Source organism: Acipenser ruthenus, chromosome 24 (genome assembly GCF_902713425.1).
Source record: "Acipenser ruthenus chromosome 24, fAciRut3.2 maternal haplotype, whole genome shotgun sequence".
Classification (NCBI taxonomy): domain Eukaryota; kingdom Metazoa; phylum Chordata; class Actinopteri; order Acipenseriformes; family Acipenseridae; genus Acipenser; species Acipenser ruthenus.
Genome location: NC_081212.1, coordinates 15,019,777 through 15,044,127, shown reverse-complemented (window position 1 = coordinate 15,044,127; position 24,351 = coordinate 15,019,777). Strand labels below are relative to the sequence as shown.

Here is a 24,351-nt window from a genome sequence, read left to right as displayed (position 1 = left end):
TTGTTGATTCTTCACAAAAAATTACAGTTTCATATCTTTATGTTTGAAGCCTGAAATGTGGCAAAAGGTCGCAAAGTTCAAGGGGGCCGAATACTTTCGCAAGGCACTGTAGTGGAGGTCTTGTAAAATAGAACTGTGTAGTGAAATCGTATATACATCGTCGTGGCATCCAAACCGCTTGGTGAAGCTGTGAAATTACCAACTTTGTGTAAAGCCGATCAAACACCTCTGTTGTTGCAATGATCTATCCATCAGTGTGAGTTGTACAGTGCTTGAAAATATTGTATTCTTAAATCAGATATTTTTTATCATGATTTTGTGTAACAGCAACATGTGTGTGTGTCTGTTATATGAGTACAGACAAGTCGGGAATGAAGTTCATTAAAAAAAAAAAAAAATGTTATGTTAGATAACTTTCACAGCCCAGTTTTTTATTGAAATGTTTAGTTTGTTTATATTTTTCGAAAAGCTGCATGCCCATTTTTTAACATTTGTGTTGTTGACCTCTTCTGTGCAACGAATCTGGCAGAAAACATACAGATTAGTTTAATGGATAAAACTAAGTGGTTATACGTTTATCAAAGTTTGATTTCTTTACAATAGTGCATGTCACTCGGACAAGGGTGATTGTGCAGAAAACATTCATGAATATGGTTAAATGAATCTACCATTGCTGCGTTTTAATCCTGCTGGCTGATGATTTGTGAATCCCTGTGAAGTCTTCAACAACCACACAAACTTGAATGACTGCAGGGATTCTGTGGTTTCTGTTAGCTGCAGGCTCCTAGTCATCTTGTAACATCTCCACTAAAGTTAATATGTCCTCGTTGTGAAACACAGTCTTTCAAAAACTGCAATGTTATTGAAATTCTATACAGGATTGTGTCTGTCCTAAAATACTCTTTCCCTACGAAATGCCCTTTAATTAAAAAATTCAGTAAAAGCTGTCGGTGGTGCGGCCATGTTGGTTTCTATAGCAACAGATACTGTTTTCCCATTTAAGCCTGGTGAGGGGGAGGCTACAAAAATGACTTAAATTTAAGACTAGGCTCAAATTAAGACTTTTTTGTGCAACAGGTCTTATTTATTTTGGGCTTAAATTTAAAGTCCAATAAGTGGTCTTAAAAGCATTTAAGACATTTTTTAATTTTAATAAAATCCCATTCATAGAATCCTAAAAATCCCATTCATAGCAGTTTATGTGCCATGTGGTTTTCCGGAGCGGTAGGGCTCATTACTGTTGCACTGTGCGTTAGCACCAGGACAACAGCTCATTTAGTTTGAATTGATTTCTGCAATGTATGTGTGCTGCGTTGTCCGTGATCTTTTATAGTGAAAACTCAACAGATTATTTCTGATGGTATATAAGCAGCTGACTTTGTTTCAATAAGATTTTCATTTTCCAATATGTCAAATGTTGCTGTGCACCAAGGTGAAGGCGATACTGTCAAAACAGGCATGACTGTGAACTGTGAAAGCAACACACTGTTATATTACACTGTTTCCCCCTAAATAGATGCATGCCTTCTCGCCCAGGTACATTTTAGCAATGTCTCGAAGCCATGATAACAGTGATCTGTCACATTTATCAAAATATTATTCAATAGTCAAACATGACCAGCAGTCCTACCTTTCATGTTTGCTTGCAAAGCACATTTGGCAGCATACAGAAAAAACGATAATGCACTAAAGTGTTGGAAATAATGGAAACAGTATTAATGAAACAACACTAAACACTATATAGTCCGTAATTGCTGATTGAAGTGTTGGTTAGTTGCTGATTGTTAGTATCCTTAAACCATGGTTGATCTTTAATATGGATTCTGTTTCCAGTTATTTAAAAAAAAGAATAAACATACAAAAATACAGTATTTTTGGCAGTGTATTTAGGCGATAAGTTTGTTCATGAACTCAATCTGGCATTATTGTCACCATAATTTAACCTGATGGTGTTTTTAATAAATCTGACCAAAAAAGCTGTCACAGTGCATTTAAAGGGACACATTGGAAATGTTTTTTGTCTCCTCGTGAAACACGGCCACACAGCTTTGATCTGGTAATTCACCTCAGGAGGCCTAGTTCAAACCGGGCTGAGGTCACATTGCAAACTCATATCATAGTTGTGTGGATGCTTTGTTGTAAGCAGCCTATTGTCATCTACAGTGTGCAAAACACATGTTTCTTCATATCCACACAAACCACTTTGTAGTTCATAAGAGCAGGGATCTCCTCAGCAGCCAGCATTATCTGTTTGATCATTGACCTTGAGAGATCCCTGCTAAATACATGACTTTGCCTTTGCCTTTGGCTCCGGATACATTAAATTATCAGGTAGCTTCACTCTCCACCTTTTATTGACATTCATTGCATTTTTTTACAGAATTGATAACTATAAAATCTGTATTAAAAAGTTTAAATTTAACAATTAAAAAAATACTAAAATGTCATTCTCCAGATCCCGAGCCAGTTGTGATATAAACATCTTCAGAATTGTGAAAATGTATTCCCAAATGCTCTTCATTGCCCAGTTACAATAAAAAGAACAATACATAAACTCATTAGATTCCCTCCCTGTGCCTTAAGTGCAGATGCCACAAGTAGACTGTGCAAACAAAAGCCATAGAGAGCCCATTCTATTCAAGGTCACATGGAGGAACACAGTGACGTTGAAAGCATGTTAGTCATCGGAAAAGCAGCCATTGTTCATTGAAGAGTTAGGTTGCTTTTGTATGTTTTACAATAACTGAAACTCTCAGAAGCTTCACACTTTGACACTGTTTTAATCGTGACTCGCATGTTTTCAATGTCTCAGCGGATATGCACCAATGGAAGCACAGGAAGGCACATTCATTAAATCTAGTTCATAATCTAATGATGTGGGATCTAGGAACATATGGTGGTGCTTTACATAAGATTTACTGGAATTATTATAGCTCTAAGAATACATGTTTTCAACTTCTCCAATTGGACTGTCCAACCATACACGTGAAGATGTGTTGATTTTAGGCCTAGCATAATTGGAGGTAAAGTTGATTTTATTCTTCAGGGATAGGTTTTACAAATCATTCCTACTGTGCTGGGATTTTACCGTCACCCCCCCTGTACAGTTTTACCCTGTCACCCCCCCTGTACAGTTTTACCCTGTCACTCCCCCTGTACAGTTTTACCCTGTCACCCCCCCTGTACAGTTTTACCCTGTCACTCCCCCTGTACAGTTTTACCCTGTCACCCCCCCTGTACAGTTTTACCCTGTCACTCCCCTGTACAGTTTTACCCTGTCACTCCCCTGTACAGTTTTACCCTGTCACTCCCCTGTACAGTTTTACCCTGTCACTCCCCCTGTACAGTTTTACCCTGTCACTCCCCCTGTACAGTTTTACCCTGTCACTCCCCTGTACAGTTTTACCCTGTCACTCCCCTGTACAGTTTTACCCTGTCACTCCCCCTGTACAGTTTTACCTTGTGATTTTGTGATAATCAGAAATTCTGACATCCTCTGATAGATATCCTGTGGAATGGACGTTCCTGTTTTTCTCTTCCAATTCACTCACCATTTCCCAGGTCCAGCGCTCTATGTGAATATAAGGCTTTTTTCTTGAAAACAATTCAGGCCTCAGTGATAACAGTAATTCAAGTTCCTTTCATGAACATTATGAAAAGAAAAATAATAATAATAATAAAAACCCAATAGACTTGTCAAAAGTGTGACAGCGTGCTGCCTGGTTGCTATTTGGTGGCTTGGAAACTGTCACTAAGTGTCGTGGGGCTGGTTAATAAATACTGTTTTCTGTGTAAACAGACAGCAGGCGGCCTTTCTTTTGACTGTGCTCCCTTTTTGATTTCTTTGACTTTTCCTTCCAGTGATTGTGTGACTCTGCAGGCAGGCACAGCATGAAGTTGCAAGACAAGACATTAAAATATGACAAGCTTATATTTTGGTTGAAAGTCAAAAGTACTTCATGTTTTTCTGTTTTACTTCGCCTAAGGGAACACACTTGTGGTGAAACTGATTTTTCTGACTGTAAATGCTCCACCTAAAGGAACAGGAACTTGTTAAAAAAACACCTCTTTTGAAAACTGATATAGTACTGATTTGTAACCTGATAACTCACCGTCATCAAACTTAAATTCTATTGGTTTATTCAGCCTTTTCAAATGTGATGTCATCGCGAGAGTGTCTTGAGGCGCATTGACTGGTTTATTCAGTCTTTCCAGAACCGCCGTCATATCATTGCCTCGTTTTGTATTCTGATTTCTACGAGTGCACCTCATCGCTACAAAATGGCATGTAAACAAACAGCTGTTTCTCTTGCTACAAGTTGGAAATTGTTCAACCTCCTGAAAAAATCTTGAATCAGACACATGTCGCTGAGCAATTTGGTGTTTTCCGTTCTGGTGAATTGCTTCACTATTCTGTAAAATAATTTTGGGCATGTCTTGAATATTATTATTTATTTATTTATTTATTTATTTATTTATTTATTTATTAGGGTTGGACGATAATGACATTTTCAGTTATCGATTATCGGCTGTAAATTATCACGATAATCATGATTATCGGCTGAAAAATAACATGTAAAATGTCTTGGAATTTATCAAATTTAAAGCTATATATGACAACTGCCTCTACGAGTTTAGAAGAAATAAAACCAGCATCTTTAATAAAAGTTATGAAACAATGGTTGGTTACAAAAAAGCACAAATAATATAACTAGGGACCTACCTAATTCGCGATTTCGCGGAAATCGTGAAATTGAGGGGTCACCGCAAAATTCACCTCTTATGGGCCAATGCATACAAACAAGTACGGTGAGGAAAAAAAAATAAAACTTGTTTAAATGAACTACTGCACAACACAAGCGATGCAAACTATGTATCTTCCTTCTGTAGATAGCCCATTTTTATTCCTTCGTCGTCCCGTGTGCATTGCACTTAAGCAAAAAAAAAAAAATGTCCACAAGTAACATTTACAAAATAATTTCTCCAAAGCAGTTAACGTTCTTGTTTACTATTCAAATGACAAAGTTTTCAGCCTATCAGTGCGTCTTTACTGATTTTATGTGATCTGTACTGTGCTGGAGGGGGCGGGACAAAGGTGCTGCATTGTTTTCATTTAGGTTGCTAAAATCTAGTTTTCAGCATTGGAGGGAAAATAGTAGATATGGACGACAAAAAAAGCAAAGTATATTTCGGCTGATGATCGTTTAAAGATATTTCACAAAGAAACTACATGCAGACTGAGGTAATTGTTTTCCATATCTTAATGTGAATTTGGAGAAAGTACGATCGATTGCTATATAGCTTCAAAATCACGCATTAAACAAACGGCTACTTCAGAGGCTGCTGAACAGAACGTAAAATAAACAGCTTTCAGAAACCAAACTGGAAAGTCAGCCCAGACAAGAAGTATTCCTGTCTGCAAGTTAAATCAGTACTAAAACGATCCAGCACAGCCACCTCGCTTCAACCTGCTGCTTACATTACAGTTGGAATTTTAGACCCGAATAGCCACGTCTTCTTTGTTTTGACTCGGTACTAATAAAATAAATGATTGGATGGGACAAATAACATGACAACGAACGTGCTGCATACATTGCCTTTATTAAAGTATGCCAGATGCCCTTGTGTAACCGAGTTTTTGGGCTGTTTCTAATCGATTTCCACATCTGTATAATTTGACAAAGCTTTGCCTTAACTTCCAGCAATTCAGTGGATGCAGAACGCGCAGTCTCATATGGGCAAGTCAACTGCAGGTGATGCTGCATACTCGCCTTTAACAAATGCCAGCACTCTGTTTTAGAAATGAAGCAAGTACCACTATTTTTAGGCTTTATAGTGTTCTGAAATACTGTCTACTTGGGTTTATTTAATGTTTAAACAGGTCCGCGAAATGACCTCGATATCCTAATTTTATTCCGCAACATACCCGTGAAAAATACGTAAATTTACCGCGATTTAAGTAGACCCCTAAATATAACCAAATCTTTGGTAGCTTTTAAACTTTTGAAATATAGGCTACTTATTAAAAAAAGTGTTTAAAAAAAACCAAACAAACAAATTATAAATTGCGATTAAAAAATATCAGCTTTTCCATACTGCCTACAGACAGGCTTATTACCTTGCGGATCACTTTCTGTCACTCCAAAAAACTGCCACACAGGACTGATGCTGTTTCTTTTTTCTAAAATCTTTTCGGAAGGTTTCGTAGTTTCTGCAGTTGCCATCGCCATTAGCTCAAACGTTTGCCTTTACTCCGTGAATCTTTTGTCACATGTTACAACTTCCCACTACGCAGCGCGCACAGATCACGTGTTGCGTCTCACGCAGACAGTTAAGTCCTGTCTTAATGCTTCAATGCAGAGTTACTGTTACACACAAGCATATCATAGTGGGTAACGGACAATAAAATGATTATCGATAATTATTTTTCAACGCAATACAATTATCGATGCAAAAACATTATCGATAATATCACGATAATCGATTATTGTTCCAACCCTATTATTTATTAGCAGACGCCCTTACCCAGGGAGACTTACAGTTATACAAAAAATACATATCAAGAATTACAGAACAATTAAGAGCAAGATAAAAAATACAATGACTTCAGTCCTAATAAGAGCAAATACAAAACACAGTACGATTTGATACCGGCATTTCAAGAGCAGATAACAGTGTTGATAGTTAAATCAGGGTTAGATACGAGTGCAAGTGAAATACAAGATACTATAGATTGGGTTAAGTGCAGGATTAAATACCATAAAATAGGGAGCAGATAAGTGCAAGTTAAAGTGCATGAAAGGAGTGCTATATTGTCCAGAAGGGAAGAGTTGAGTTTTACAGGTGTTGTCAGAAGAGGTGTGTCTTGAGGAGGTGCCGGAAGGTGGTCAGGGACTGGGCAGTCCTGAAGGTCATTCCACCACTGCGGTGCGAGAGTGGAGCAGGAGCGGGCTCTGGAGGCAGGGGAGCGTAGAGGAGGTACAGCCAGTCTTCTACTGCAGGCAGAGCGGAGAGGTTGGGTGGGGGTGTAGGGAGAGATGAGGGTCTGGAACTAGCTGGGTGCAGTCTCGTCAAGGCATCGGTAGGCAAGTACAAGAGTCTTGAACGCAGGGAGGCCGGCCAGGAAGGAGTTGCAGTAGTCTAGGCGTGAGAGTACCAGGTCTTGGACGAGGAGTTGTGTGGGGTAGTTGGTGAGGAAGGGTCGGATGCTCCTGTACAGGTATTAATAATTAATCTAGACATGCTACTGCATTTTATAATGTGTATATGGGTGTTGTGTTAATTTAGTTTAACAGTTAGTTTATTAACGTTAGTTTGTCTGTTACTTTATTATTATAATGGAACCATATGTAAGAGAGAGCCTTGTTTAAACTCGATTTTGAGGGGTATGTTTTCTCTGCCGTTTCAAAACGGATCGGGAAGGCATTTCATATGCTCCGTGTCCATGTGACTGAGAATTTCTTTGTCCAAGTTCTGTGAAAATCTGTGTGGTAGTTTTTAAGTTACAGAATCGCATAAAAATTAGTTTTGATAAATTAGTCAGAGGTTTTTTTGTGCTAAAATTATTGAGTTATCTAAAATTTTCTTTGCGCATGCATGTTTATTTTTTGGTAACTCAAAAGTTACGCATGTGCAGTCAGGCTCCACCAACAACAGTTAATTAGTGGGTATTTGTCAGTTTAATTATTCTCTGTGGGTAATTTAATTTAAATTCCTCACTTATGTCTTGTGGTTCTTGTGGATCATGACTTTATCCATTACATTTTTTACATCTTATTTTATTTATTTGTTTTAAGTGGGAATGTTTGTTATAATAGTAGATCATTTTTCTTATACAAAAGAGTTGCACCACAAATAAAAAAATAAATAGCAAACCAACAACTTCCCTTAAGATATACAGAGAGGCCTACAATCTCAATGGAGCGATCTGCTTTCCATTGCATATACATATCATGTTTTAAAATCACCCGTCCATTGAAAAAATAATGGATATTAAACACAAAAAATAGGTTTTACTTGACAGTAAGAGCTGACAATTCCAAAGAAGACAGGAAATTGTCAGGTAAGGCCACTGCTGCACCCATACCTCACCCATGTTCTGACAAGGCTTTCCAGCACACACTGCTTCACTGCTACAGGAGGTGGGTTCACTTCACACAACATGTGTAGTCACCAGTGGGTTTCTGAGGATTCAAAAGTTCTCTGAAACAGCCTAATACATATCCTTTAGAAGTTAATAAATTGATAAGAAAGATCTATATCAGTGGTACTCAACTCTGACCCTTGAGATCCATTCCAGTGCTGGTCTTTATTCCAAGCAGTTCCTAAATTAGTGTATTACCTCTTAACAGCTTCAATTAACTACATTAGAACACGCTTGGAGTAAAAACCTGGACTGGATCTCGAGGGCCAGAGTTGAGTACCACTGATCTATATAGTTCATGGATTGATTGGTTGGAAAATGCTTGTGTAACATATTATTTGTCTCTTTTCAATGCTCTCATTATACGGAACCCCTAAAGGGACATGGTGTAAATTAAACAGGCAGGCTACTGTCTCATGCACATTGCTTACTATCTCATGAGCGTGAGATTTTATAGTAAGTCGTGCACACGAGATAGTAGCCTCCCGTTTTAATTTTTACACCATGTACCTTTAATGGTTCCTGGACATTACTATGCCACACATACATTTATTTTCCACCATATCAAACACATGTTTTTGTGTCCTTCATAAACAAAACCAGAATCCAAAAAAAGAAAGAAAAAAGAAAAAAAAGAAAGAAAATAGTTTTGACTTGTAAATATTTTTATACTATTCCAACTATTCTAATTAGCTTTTCCAATTCACATAGGGCAGCAGTGTGGAGTAGTGGTTAGGGCTCTGGACTCTTGACCGGAGGGTTATGGGTTCAATCCCCAGTAGGGGACACTGCTGTTGTACCCTTGAGCAAAGTACTTTACCTAGATTGCTCCAGTAAAAACCCAACTGTATAAATGGGTAATTGCATGTAAAATAATGTGATATCTGTATAATGTGAAATAATGTATAATGTGATATCTTGTAACAATTGTAAGTCGCCCTGGATAAGGGCGTCTGCTAAAAAATAAATAATAATAATAATAATAATATACTTCTGTGACAACATGAAAACAACCATGGCTGGTTTTAGACCTCACCTGATCTGCCCACTGGTGACTACACATGTTGTGTGAAGTGAACCCACCTACTGTAGCAGTGAAGCAGTGTGTGCTGGAAAGCCTTGTCAGAACATGGGTCAGGTAAGGGTGCAGCAGCAGCCTAACCTGTCTTCTTTGGAATTGTCAGATCCTAGCGTCAAGTAAAATGTAGTTTTTTGTGTTTAATTATAGTTCTTCGCCTGGGACACTTATCACCCTTCCTTAAATGCGCTTTACTTGCTCTTATCTGCCCCCTATTTTACTGCATTTAATCCTGCACGTCAGAGTACTGTAATCTGCCAAGTGTTTAATCTGTAGTATTTTGTATTTAATCATATCCTGATGTAACTATCACTGACACTTATCTGCTGTATCATTGAATTGTATTTTGTCACACTTGTACTTGCTTGAACCAAAGTCATTGTATTTATCTTGCTCTTAATTGTATTATTACTTGTACTGTGATAATTGAAATGTATTTGCTTTCGATTGTAAGTCGCCCTGGATAAGGGCGTCTGCTAAGAAATAAATAATAATAATAATAATAATAATAGTTTCTTAACATACACTTGCCTGTTGATTTTCTCTTACTTATTATATTAATTTCATATGTTGATTCACGTGCGTCATGTATTATTTGTTTATTTAGCAGACGCCTTTATCCAAGGAGACTAGGGTGTGTGAACTATGCATCAGCTGCAGAGTCACTTACAACTACGTCTCACCCAAAAGACGGAGCACAAGGAGGTTAAATGACTTGCTCAGGGTCACACAATGAGTCAGTGGCTGAGGTGGGATTTGAACCAGGGACCTCCTGGTTATAAGCCTGTTTCTTTAACCACTGGACCACACAGCCACCTTTATATATTGATTCATATTGTGTCTGGTGGTCAATTTAAAGAACACTTCAGCTAGAGAATACTTCGCTTGCTTCCCAAGGGGTGTTCTCTTAGCCGGAGACTACTTATATAAACAGGGTGATTAGTTTACCACATCAACGCACCATATCTCACAAACGTAAATTTACTTTCTAATCACTCTGTGTATATATATATATATATATATATATATATATATATATATATATATATATATATATATATATATATATATAAACAAGTAGCTTTCGAGTTAAGGTGAGAGAAAGCAAAAAATAAAAAAACAAATGGGTTGTAACATGTATGCAGCTACTGTATTTTGACTTTTAAAACGCTGTGAATGTAGAAGCCGTTAGGCAACTTTCACGCGATTTGATTGGCTCTTGTAATGCTTAATACCCATTTGTTTTATATATATATATATATATATATATATATATATATATATATATATATATATATATATATATATGACATTAATATTTCATTGACGATCTTGAGACAAACTACAGACATTAGGCCCAGTGATATTGAGTTCTCAATTTTTCTCATTAGCATCATTACTTGCTTTTAGTACATGCTGTTTTGTTCCTCTACAGGATTTGCTTATTCTTTCCTCTAATTGAATACAGTGAGTTGAACTCTGGCAACGCTCCTGGATGTGTATTGTTATGCTTTAGTATAGAATGCCAAGTTTCATTAAATTCTCAATATGCCAGAAATATGACCATTTGATTGACAAGAAAATCCATTATCAAAAGTCAAGCAAACATTGGACTAAGGCAGTAACCCCCACATCCTTGTCAACCTTAACACTAGAACCACTGGGTTTATATCACCAGCAGTAGTCATTTTGACAGGTACATTTTAAACAGCTTTGATATGAAACTGAAACACAAACTATCAGATACAACTCAAAAGTTTTATTTATGAACATCATATCTAACATTTGCATAGCAGAAACATTGTATTTAAATGAAAAAATAAACATAAAAGGCTTTATTTTTTAAATTAGCACATATAATGCATGACTTAAAAAATGAAAAACTATAATAAAATAAACATTTCAAAAGAAGATATTGTGTAAACTGCTATATGTACATACAAAATTGTAAAAACGAAGTAATTATTTACATTAGCCTACTGCATAGCACGACTTCAAAAAATGAAAACTTAATAAAATAAACATTTCAAAAGAAAATATTGTGTAACTAGCTGTAAACTGGTTATATGTAGGCCTGCATACAGAATTGTAAAATCAAAATAATTATTTATAAAAAAGAAAATAACTCAGTTCATATTGTGTAACGGGAATGTGCATTCAGGGAAACATACTTCAAAGTAGCCCCCATATTAGCACAATCCACACAGATGTAACGCTTATCAACTTGTGTGCATTTACCACATACTGCTCTTTCACACTGGGCGCAGATATCAGATGTTTTATTTTTTTACTGCATTTAGTTACCTGGCATTGTTTTCTGTTGCGTGTGTCACTTGATGCGCACTGTATCCGGGTTGAGCTGCGTTTCCCTGCCGCTTTGCAGTTTTTTGATTGAAATGTTTCTGCCAAAGCTCCGTGGCTAGCATCATAAGATTATATTTTCCCTGGTGCATTCCTTGTACAAAACGAAGAAATTGATGTCCAGTACATTGTAAAATACAGCAACTGGACATCAGTGATTGTTTTCGCTGAGCACAAAGTTTTGCACAGATGGTGGAAACTCTCTTCTCGCTTTGTTTACTGTTCCAACCAGGCTGTTTTTTTTTCTTCAACTGTTTTGCTAATTACGGTGAATTAAAAAAATGTCATTGGTAATATTCATCCCTTTCCCTAAGTATGGTTACATCAGTACCACATTGTCACCCAGTCTCTGACCAGCTGGGCGAGTTAGGTAGAAGTGCTTATAACTTTTTTATTTTTGTGATTCTGACTTTCAAATGTCGTCAGGGTATTTAATACATGTATTTAGGAAAAGTCCAGAACAGACAACCACTGATCTTTAACACATGCAGAGTAATTTAAATTTTAAAAGTGAAAACCATCAGAATGACTACCGTGGTGGTTCTAGTATTAAATCAGTGTCAGCTACCGATGAAGCTCTGCCTCTCTTTGTAGTTTGTGTGAAGCCAGGTGCATGTAAAGCTGCCTCTCTTTGTAGTCTGTGTGAAGCCAGGTGCATGTAAAGCTGCCTCTCTTTGTAGTCTGTGTGAAGCCAGGTGCATGTAAAGCTGCCTCTCTTTGTAGTCTGTGTGAAGCCAGGTGCATGTAAAGCTGCCTCTCTTTGTAGTTTGTGTGAAGCCAGGTGCATGTAAAGCTGCCTCTCTTTGTAGTTTGTGTGAAGCCAGGTGCATGTAAAGCTGCCTCTCTTTGTAGTTTGTGTGAAGCCAGGTGCATGTAAAGCTGCCTCTCTTTGTAGTTTGTGTGAAGCCAGGTGCTTGTAAAGCTGCCTCTCTTTGTAGTATGTACCATGCTCTGCGTTTTCCTCCTCGGACTGAGAGAGCAATCCAATCAAAACACTGTGCGCCCATACACATACTCACACATATAGATGCTTACTATATTTTACAAAGAGCAATTGTTGGTTCCTGTCCAACCACTCTCTGCTCGACCCTCTCCAATCTGGCTTCCGCTCTGCTCACTCCACTGAAACCGCCCTCCTGTCTGTCACTAACTCACTAAACTCTGCCTGAGCTGCCTCTCTCTCCTCTATCCTAATTCTCCTCGACCTCTCTGCTGCCTTTGACACTGTTGATCACTCTATTCTACTGTCCTCTCTCGTTGACCTGGGAATCTCTGGCACTGCTATGGTCTGGTTCTCCTCTTACCTCTCCAACCGCACTTACCAGGTAATCTGGCGTGGAGCAACCTCCACACCTCGCCCTCTCTCAACAGGAGTCCCCCAAGGGTCAGTCTTAGGTCCTCTCCTGTTCTCTCTACACCCGCTCCCTGGGCCCCCTCATCGCATCCTATGGTTTCTCATACCATTTCTATGCTGATGATGCTCAGATTTTCCTCTCCTTCCCCACCTCTGACTCCACCATCCCCTCCCGTATCTCTACTTGTCTGTCTGCTATCTCCTCCTGGATGCACTCGCATCACCTCAAACTCAGCCTCTCTAAATCTGACCTCCTTTTCTTTCCCTCCTCCTCCCCCCCTCCTCTGATCTCTAAATTTCCATTCCTCTGGAATTTACCACACTCTCTCCCTCCTCCTCAGCTAAGAACCTCGGAGTCACCCTGGACTCCTGCCTCTCTTATTCCCAGCACATCTCCACTCTGGCACGCACTTGCCGATTCTTCCTGAGCAACATACGAAGAATCCAACCCTTCCTCACCAACTACGCCACCCAGCTCCTGGTCCAGGCCCTGGTACTACAGCGAACTCCCTCCTGGCTGGCCTCCCTGTGTCCGCCACCCGTCCGCTCCAGCTCACCCAGAACTCCGCTGCTCACCTGGTGTTCTCTCTGCCTCGCTTCTCCCACGCAACTCCACTACTCCGCTAACTCCACTGGCTCCCGATCACCGCTCGCATCCAGTTCAAGACTCTTGTACTCGCCTACAGATGCCTTGACCAGACTGCACCCAGCTACCTCCAGACCCTCATCTCTCCCTACACCCCCACTCAACCTCTCCGCTCCTCCTGCACTAGAAGACTGGCTGTACCTCCTCTCCAGAGCCCGCTCCTTCTCCACTCTCGCCCCGCAGTGGTGGAATGAACTTCATACAGATGTCAGGACTGCCCAGTCCCTGACCACCTTCCGGCGCCTCCTCATGTCTCACCTCTTCAGGAGGCACCTGTAGAACTCCTCTTTTCCCTCTGGACACTTTATCACTCTTCCTTAATGCACTTTACTTGCTCTTATCTGCTCCCTATTTTACTGCATTTAATCCTATACTTTACAGAGTACTGTAATCTGCCACAAGTGTTATTTAATCTGTAGTATTTTGTATTTAATTATATCCTGATGTAACTATCACTGACACTGTTATCTGCTCCATTATTGAATCGTATTTTGTCATATACTTATTCTTGAAATGTATTTTTGTTTACGACTGTGAGTCGCACTGGATAAGGGCGTCTGCTAAGAAATAAATAATAATAATAATAATTTATCTTGTTTGCTGTTTCTGCTTTGTTAAGTCCGTATGACGTCTGGCATCTTGTATTGAATGTTTCATGTGCAGCTGCTGCATGTACAACTGGTACAGTATGTGTGTGTGCTTGGTGTGCTTTAACTTATTCAGCGCAAAGTAACTTTACAGAAGGTCTAACCACTGAAATAGTTTTTACATAAAACTAAATAAAAATTGGTCAGTATATACTACTTAGTTATGTGCATTGGATTAGCTTGCAGGTCTGCTGTTTTCAGTGAAGTTATCTTTCCTATACTACTAGAGCGCTCTGCAGTGTTGAGTGGAGTTCTCTTTCCTATACTACTAGAGCGCTCTGCAGTGTTGAATGGCATTCTCTTTCCTATACTATAGAGAAGTCTGCAGTGTTTAACTGCAATACATAGCTGTAAATGCTTTGATTCTACGCTGTGCAAACATCAGCTATTTACAGCCTTTTACCTACTAAGTTTAGTGTGGTAGTCATTGTATTTTATTTGTGTGTTGTACAGATTTAGTGTGAATGTCATTGTGTATGTACTGTGTCCTGAAGCATGAAGACCCCCTTGTAAATGAGATATGACATCTTAAGGAATTTTAAGAAATGAATAACCTCTGCGTCTTCATTACCTCATCAGAGATATGGTGAATGAGATTCATCAATGCTCAATGGTACCAGTTCAGAATACCCCCTGAACCTTGGCTTTCTGTAGGCATAGACAAGGGGGATCCTACCTGATCTGAAGCCTAAATGGACTAGCCTTCAAGCCTGTCGACAGGGGGTTTAAATAAACTGACACTGGGACTTATAGTAAATATATCCAAACACAGTTACCTCTCTGCTTCTGAATTCCAGATCAGATTAGACATGACCCCAGGCAGTTTGAATACTTTGCAGGTGAATCTGTCAAAATGAGAGTTTTTTCACACTCAGACAGATTTCAGTCAGACTCAAGGACTAAGATATAATCCTGCGACCCCTTTCACCCCAATCAGCCCCCTTGATTGCTTACTAAACGTCTTGGTATCCTTGTTGATCTTATCACTTTTTCTGCCTGTAGTATGCAACATTTCAATGTGCAAGCCATCTCACAAATGATTTGTGCCTCTTGAATGTTGTTCATTAAAAAAAAGCAAAATGAAGGGAGATTGTATTCTGCATTTTACGTATTTAATACTGTCTTGGTACCCCTAAACAGATAACTATCACCCCTTTAGTTTTATGCAAGGGATGTTATCTTTCCCCTCTGCACCCCATTATCAATGTGCAATGCAGAATTGCTGGCTGGGGTATTTATTCTTCCTTTTAATTAATCAGCAGCAACATAGGGCATTATTCCATGTATATATTGATATGAATGAGATTAAATCAGATTCCCATAAACATTTTTGCTATTGGAGCAGTTACCACGTGGCGGATGACTCTCAACTCACCTTAGAAGAAGCATTGAACCTGCCAGTGATTAACCTTGATTTGCATACAGTAGTGCACTTGGCACCTTATGATGCCCCTTCAGATCCAGTGTCACCAAGTTATGTACCTGGAGTTGTATAAGACACATGACTAATACGCCCTTCGTGATTATCACTCACAGCTCTCTCCTTCTCTCCTCTCAGGTGGTGGGGCAAATAGACAAGCTGACGTCAGACTTTGATTTCGAACTGGAGCCAGATGACTGGACGGTGGCCACAGTGAGCAGCACGTCCAGCAGCGAGAGGGGGCTCGGAGACGCGTTCGGACGGCTGGACTTCCTCACCCCGGATGTTCTCTCTGACAGCTGGGAATTCTGCAACTTCCTGGAGACCCCGCCCCCGACGGCTGCAGAGAAGCCGGCTGCCAAGGCGACGGCGACGGTGAGGGCAGAGCAGGCAGCCTATGCGCAGATGAACGGCGGTATTATCCCGAATGGGCCTTTGGTTGTCACACCAGATTCTTCCAGCGAGGAGGCCTCCACTCACAGCCACAAGAACTCCAGGACACCTGGGACCCGCGAGCGGGTGCGATTCAGTGATAAAATCCTCTACCACGCCCTCTGCTGCGATGATGACGAGGAAGAGCCTGAGTGCGGGCCCACAGCAGAGACGGACAGTGAGCACAGCCAACCACCAGCCTCACCACCGCCTTCTGCCACCCAGACTCTCAACTGTCACGCCCCTTCCTCTCCAGTTGGGGCAGCAGCTAAACAGGGTTCAAACCCAGCCCCCCTGAAAAAACAACTGCGGAATAGCAGTACGCAAACTGTGGCAGACAAAAGCACCCAAACAGTGCTGCCCTATGTCCCAGCCAAACAGAAAACGAAGAACTGAAAGGACAAACAACTTTATTACATTAAATGGTATAGATCCATAGATCATTAAATCAATGCATTAATAAATAAATAATATATGGAAAATCATTTGACTACCTAAAATCATTCTGAGGCTCAGGGAATTACAAATATAATTAAAATGTTTTGAAAGAAAAGGGGACCTGTTTTAATGCAATATTTTTATCACAGCATCCTTCTAGCACCCTGATGGGATTGGGAAAGCCAGTGATGTCACTAATTGAGATTTGTCAGGCTGGAACACATTGGTTTGAATTCTAATTCCATTACCCTCTGCACATAACTGCATGTACTTGGTGAGTACAGGCATTACTAAAATGAAAGCATGTAGTCACAGTTTAAGGGTTTCCAGGAAACAATGGGCAATAATGTTACATTTGTCCCTGTTGTCTTGGAAAATAGCTCCAGCTCATTACTCTTGAATCGAAAAACTTACTCATATGAATCCCTGGATATTGTTTTTTTTTTCTTCTTTTCCCAATTATAACAGCTGTTTACAAGCAAACCAAAAAACAGAGATCCATGTATAGTAGCTTTAACCTTCCTGTGATTCATGGAACAGGTTTCACTGGTTAACCTTGGGGAGGTCAAGTATTATCAACAGCAGACAATGGTATGGATCAATAAAGACTAAAACAGCTGTTAGTACCTTTTAAAGTGCACGTCCATTCAATGTGGAGATCTGAAATGTGCAGTTTTGAAAGACAAACTTGTTTATTGTTATCTGGTTGTAAACTAGGTTAATAAATCTCTATTTGCAAGCCATGCTTTCAAAGAGTTGCATTGACTTGGTCATTTCACCTGGAGGGTGGAATTGTCCCTTTCAATGGCATCTTTCTTATCATTACCCAACCAGCTTTTCTCCTATTGACCCCCCCGAAGACACTGCTGAGGTGTAATGGCCTTGGAACGGCAATTGATTTCCTGAGAGAAAGGCATGGAAGCAAAACACTTTATTTAACCTAATGAAGTACCAGATGTTGATTGAAACATGTGTTTCTTTTCAAACTGCACATCTGAGAACAACAGTATGTAGCTAATGGAAGTGCACAACAGGTCACTATTTGGTTAGCCACAATCACTTTAACATTGTAAGATGAGCTTTCAGGCTTCACTATTAGATCAAGATGGCAGATACAATGTATTAAATCCAACCCACAAAGCCAATGAAATCATTATTTATACCTTTTGTGCTCTGCCATTCCTTAAAGCTCCAGTACCATAGTTTAAGCTTCGTAAGGCCTGATTCTGAGGAAATGCGGTCACACAAACATAAGACCAAAGTGCTTTAAATTTGGCTGGACTGAGCCGTCTCCTTCATGCTGTGATTTTGAAGGGAGTTTGAGCTGGGCTGGCGCTGGAGGAATTCTGTTAGCGCTGACCAATGAAGAAAGAGTGGGAGTCAGAAGCTGCCAGCAAATCAGGAGCACCAGACATTCCCTTTAAGAAAACGATAGCCTAGCAGTTTCCTTTGATGCGATTTTTATTCAACAAAAAGCTGTTTATATATATGTGTGTGTGTATATATATTTATAAAATGGGTTGGGAGATATCTGCATCCTGACTGGCTGATAATGATTGGTCAGCACAAACAAAAAATAATATGGACTGGAAAACTGATTCTAAGACTAAAATAAACACAGTTTTAAGAAGTTTCTTTGCTGAAGTGATAACATCAGCTGGCACACAGTATTCAGTTAGCAGCTACACAAGCTTGCGAGCTGGCCTGAATAGTTTTTTAAATTCTCCCACAGTGAGATGATCTATAAACATAATTTCAGATACCCACTTTAAAACAGCAAACAGCGTCTTTACTTCTGTCCTGAAAACACGCGACAACAAAAAGACAAAAAGTCACAACATCACCCTGCTGTATCCCAAACAGACTTAAACAAACTTAAGTCATCAGTACTCAGGACGCAAATATCTCCCAATCCATTTTATAAGGTAGTTTAAGAAGCTATTGGGCACCAGCTGAGAAAGACAGGAAGTCCTGGAGTTACATCCTCTCTGGAGTACAGTCGTCAACTCGTAAACAAGAAACAAACTCCCCTACTCACCAAACAGTGCCACCTACTGTCCAACTGTGTAACCAGCCATTTAATTTAGAAAACTACACTCCCTGGTAGAGTCAACTTCATGAGACAAATACTGAAAATATTCTGATAATTTATTTAATGTATTAGAATTTATTTAATTTATTATTAAAAATAATTTGTTTATCTATTAAATTAATTGGAACTATTACATTCATTGGAACTATTTTTCCTAGCGTAGTAGTATATTTAGGAAAAAATAAACCTATATTCATTTTTAAATAAAAATGTGTCTATCTTTATTTCTAAAAACTAGTAACCCATTTTATAAGCGCAATACAACACTCCAGAGTGTTGGCTGTGCTAGAATAACCACACTTCCAGGGGTAAAGGCACTCGGCTTGGATATCATTGTTATGTATTCACAAGACAGAATTTAGTGATCAGAAACGACACTTTATTGTTACAACCAAACAGACACATATGTCCCACTAACTCTTTTATGACTGTCGTCAAAAACCAGCTGCCTCAATTTACGGTAGCTATTGCAACAGTCCATAACGTAGCGGTGCTGTACGACTGCATTAGTTTAAAACTGAACAGAGCAACCATGTTAACAACAACAACAACAACAGCGGAATGGGCAAAAGATGTAGCAAAGAATCCCACAGCATAAGCGCATTTAACATTAATAACTGTATTTAAACTGAGATTATTATTATTATTATTATTATTATTATTATTATTATTATTATTATTATTATTATTATTATTATTTCGATGTTTCCAGTACTGAAAAAGGTTACACAAGTCTACAGATCTGAGGGGCCAAAATGTATGTGTACTATGTAGTATTTAAGTATGTACCGTGCACTTAAAACATTAATATATGTGATTTTTCTCTTTTTTTTTAAATCATCAAAATCCAGGTATTTTTCACGACAGGTACCCAGTTCCGGATTTTCTACCTGTGCCTTTTTGTTCTAGGGGATATAGTATACTGGTAGTCCATACTAGTGCAACACATTTCTCAGTAGATGCTAATCCACCATATTTGTGAATCTAAATCTGTACATCTTGCAGCAAACTGATGTTGTCTTTTGGAGTACATTTGTGGAACCTTTTTCTTTTTCATTCTTCTAAAACAAATCTTTTTTGTCCTTGGTAGGTACCCATGATAGATGCTACTTAAGGTTAGGACAGAAAAGTCTAGGCTTAAAGCAATCAGATATCTTTCTGTGCTTTGCAAAGGGCTTCGTTATTTATTTATTTATTTATTTATTTATTACAAGGCTGCATTTTTTAATTTGTAGTACCTTCCATATTTTCTTTTATAACCTTGCATATAAAACAACTAAACTATAAAGCAGTATCATTTTATGAGTCAAATGGCAATAATTTGAAACGTTAATAAATGGTGTCACTTCAAAAAATACTGAATGAAGTATGGTATGCTTATTATTTCCTATTTGGTCAAAAAAAGCTTGCCAGAGCTGCTTCCAGCAGATCTCAGTTATTCGTAAAGAATTGCTTGGTACGGCCTTAGTTATAGTAGAAAATTGCACAAGGTTACGTCACAAACAGTATATTCACTGCTGAAGTCTTGTGAACATAAGGTACAGCTTTCAGACATGTTTCCATTAAATCAGCTGTGAATTTGAGCAGTTTTTTGTTTTTATTTTTTCGTGTGGGAAGGTGATTTACCCACCCTTTTAAGTCATACAATGTTTTGGCTGTGCACTTCCTCAATGGAGAGAGAATTTGGAGTTTCTAAACTGCATGTAAACCCTGCCATTGACTCCAATATTGGGCAGCAATAGGAATTTGAGACATCATATTTATCCTTTTTGTGATCAAACAGGATGTAAAGTTCACCTGGTGGCAAAAGGCTGCAATGACTCGATTCTAATCCTGTCAGTCATTAGGGGCAGCCGCTGATCTCTTTCAGTATGAAGGCACTTTACAGAAAGACTACCCTAGGATAAGCAATTCAACAGTTTCAATGTCTTGGGTATAGACACACATATTAGTATATCAGATTCGTTACTACTGTCCTGTACTAGAATATATTCTTAGACCTGTATACAGGTCTTGGTGTTGAAAGAGTTAATACCAAGGGAATATATCAGAAGGGCAAGGGCAGCCTGGGAACTTGAGTTTTTGTAATGAAAATAAGTACAATGGAGACCCTTCCCCATTTAGAGTGGACTGTCTTGTATGAGCCAAGAACATGCAGAGATGCAGCTGAATGACATCAGGAAGCCCAAGCAGATGAACAGTTCTTGAGTAATTAAAAGTACTGTCTCAATATATGTTTTAAAGTGGCAGTACGGTAGCTAACAAAATATTTGCATAAATCTTTCCTGTCATGCAGTTTAGAATGAAACATGATATGGCCCGCATGTATTTTCATTTTAAAACATGACATCTGGTACTATACTAGGTTAAAGAAAGTTCTTATTTCGCTTGCCTTGCTCTCCAGGAAATCCATTCTCCCTGACAGTTCACCTCAGCACAGTCCTCGTGGTGAACCATCTTACTGGCTGCAAAGTATGCCAGTCATTAGGGGAAGCAGCTGGTTGGTTACTGACAGAAAAGAAGGCCCTGAAAGGATGGGGATAATTTCACTGTTCAGTTGACATGAGGAAAGTAGTACAAGACTATCTGAAATCTGATTTCTTTAGGACAATGTTGCACCAGATAGCATGTTTTAAAATTAAATTAATTTTGTATGCAGCAATCACTTTAAAATAAATGTTTGCTATGATATGTGTTTTTATAACCCCAGGTTGGCAGTGCAAATTATGGTTTAAAACACAAACTGGCAGCTTCTCTGACGATTCTCTGACCAAGGGTGATCTAAATGTAAAGGGAGCTGATATAGCTTTAAATTGAATCAGAACAGGCACAAATGTGATAATGCCTTTTAAATCCTCTGCAAAGTTACTGGGGAAGAAATTGTCCTTCAATTGCTGGAGATAGATTAAATGAAACTCAGCACGAATACTCCATTGGTCAAATTGATCTTTCAGGTCATTTGGTAGGCTTTAAGTGACCTTCATGTAGGTCCAACATTTAAACATGCTTGCTCAGTGAGTTCTGAATGCCCAGTCTTGGATATCTATGTTTAGAATATTCTAGAACAATACATTATAGGAAAAGTCAGACTGCTTACTGAAGGACAAACACACAGAGAAGCACCTGTTTTTAATGAATCCTGCTTCCATATTGCTACGGCATTGTAATAATCCCATAGCTGACTTGTGACGAATCTGCCCACAGAGAGCAGGATCATTTTGCATATATAAGACTGCCTTCAGGCAATTAAGTTTTGACACAGTGTTGGGACTTGAGCTTTATTTCAAGAATAATTAAAACTGACAAGTGAAGACAAAGGGAACTGGCAACAAATGATAAACAAGGCATAGTTAATTGGGGGTTAAAAAGCTAATTATTGGGGGGCTAAGTGGTGCATACTGAACAGTGGGGTAGTTCACTAGCTTCACCTCCTTCCAGGGCTTGAATCCATCTGTTTACGTCATAAGTGAACCTTTGGCCACGTTTCCACATGCTCGTTTGCTCAGCCCTGCAACCTTAGTTCCCGTGCCTGTGGCTCCCTGTTTTTACACACCCCGTCCTGCTGTCAATCAAGGCCGAGCAGCCTGGTTCTGAACTGAGGTAGCAGATCCGTGTAACTGTCAAACCTGGCAGCACTTTTATTACAAGAGAAAAAAAAAAACGTGTGCAGCTATAGCTTTAGACCAATAATGAGGGAAGTGAGCAGCTTTTGTATTTATATCATTATTAATCCTAAATTAATTTATTGTATGTCTTATTAAACATTGAGTGGACCAAACCATTAATATCTGTTTGATAAACACAATGAATTAGTTCAGGAGAGCTTTTGTCCAATATAAATACATTTTTGACACTGGTACATTGAGATAAAGCATGTGTCTCTTTTATGACTGATGATTTCTGCACTAAACTTTACCAGAGAGCACAATGTGATGGAATAATAGACTCCATTACCTCTACTACTATGTTTCGGGTCTATTTGACCCGACACTGGTTTTCATTGACCTTAAATTTGACTTTTTGTCCCCCTATAATATTTTAGAACATTTCCTAGGTTGGTCACAAACTTATGAAATAAAAACATTCAGATGTTTATTTTTATCTGATAACTGATCTTGTATACAAACATAATGCTGAGGTATTTATATATGTAGCTTTGTATGCGTGAAGAAAATAAAATGCTTTCACTTGGTGTTTATTATTATTAGTATTCTGATGATGATGATGATGAATGTTGATGATGATGAAATGGTTGCTCATATCTAGTAGATGCTAATCTCTGCATGTAACAGCAGCTCTCTGATAAAGAGGTTAAACAATTAGCAGTTGCAAGTACAAAGACATTTTAACAGAGACAGTGAAGTGGAAGAGGAAGTGGACGAAACTGGACCAATAATGATATGATCCTGATTACAATTAATCATTCTCTGATGAATCTGAAGATGCTTTCCCTGATTTCCCTGGAGATGTTGGACAAGGCACTAGTGACAGCCCTCATTCAAAGAAGATTAGGATTGCCTAGAGCTCCTGCAGCAATTGCTCTTATCCACAATGTTCAGGCAGAAGGAGCCAGTGCATCTCTGCCTGCAGCAACTGGCATGGGCAAAAAACATGCAAGATGCCATTTCGTCTACTTATCCATCATGTGTGCTGTGACCTCACAGCTCTGTCCTGCATTTACAGATCATTCATCCTGGACAGATATTATGTTTTGTTTTGTTACAAATAACACTTTATGTGCTAATTTTGTATATATCCACATTTATTGGGACATTTATAAAGAAATGCTAATGAAAATGAATGTACCATAGTTATAATAAGTACATACTTCATGAAAAAAAAATGCTTTACATACTTGAAATTCTGCACTATGCTCAAGCTTCGTTCATTCCCTTCTCCAAATATTAAGATACAATACAACTTTGGTTTCTGTAATTAAATATATCTTTGAGCTTATTATAATGAGAGTTTACATTCATTTATAATATTTAAAAAAGATTAAAAGCTATACAAAGAAAAGATGTTTGATCTATTCAAGGCTGTTTCAATTTGTCTGATATTTGCACCGGATCAATATGACCGACAACATAGCACACGTCCTTAAACCTGTTAGAAGTATGAAAGATGGTTGTGTAACAATACCCAGCACATGTCCTGGTTTCCCCAGGAGAGTGGCTGGAGCAGGGGTTCATGACAACCCCATGAGTAGGGAAAGGGTTCCTTGTTCAGCTATAATTGTTGTGTGGGCAAGTGTGATCATGCGGTGCCATGGTTGTTGTGGATTTTGACTCTGTAGGTGAGAGGAAAATAAATCTTTGATGATTTAAAGATCTAGTATCATAGGTTAACCTTCCTAGTATAGCACATGCGTTATTATTTTTCAATTATAAACAATTTTACCTGCCCTGAAAAATCTTTCATGCTGTGTTTTGCCATTCTCTACTCTTCCCATTTTGGAAAAACCTGTCTCACGCTGGGTTACCTGAGCGAATCATCAAACTGCTACTTAAAAATAAGGCAGACTTGTTTTCAAAAGACTGCTGGAATCAAGATGTACCTGCTCACTGCAACAGCAGTAACCTGTCATTCAAATACTGCCACCTCTTCAGTGCAGGAGAATGACCCTCAGGTTAGCTTTTTTCTAAAATCGCTTGTAGCGATATGTTCTTCCAATCATGTTTGTTATAAATATTGGTAAATTATTTATTAAGAGATATGTTTTACCTGGCTTTAAAGTCAT

At 38.7% G+C, this 24,351-nt stretch overlaps 1 protein-coding gene across 1 annotated transcript in view; it reads left to right on the top strand.

The window, feature by feature from the left end:
- The window catches only part of LOC117429296 (inhibitory synaptic factor 1), a 65,835-nt gene extending 42,223 nt beyond the window's left edge, over window positions 1-23,612 (top strand). Inside the window, exon 2 of the mRNA XM_034048641.3 lies at window positions 15,788-23,612. Coding sequence (XP_033904532.2) covers window positions 15,788-16,477 — 690 coding nt within the window. The 3' untranslated portion in view covers window positions 16,478-23,612. The remainder of the gene's footprint in view (window positions 1-15,787) is intronic.
- The last annotated feature ends 739 nt before the right edge of the window (window positions 23,613-24,351 follow it).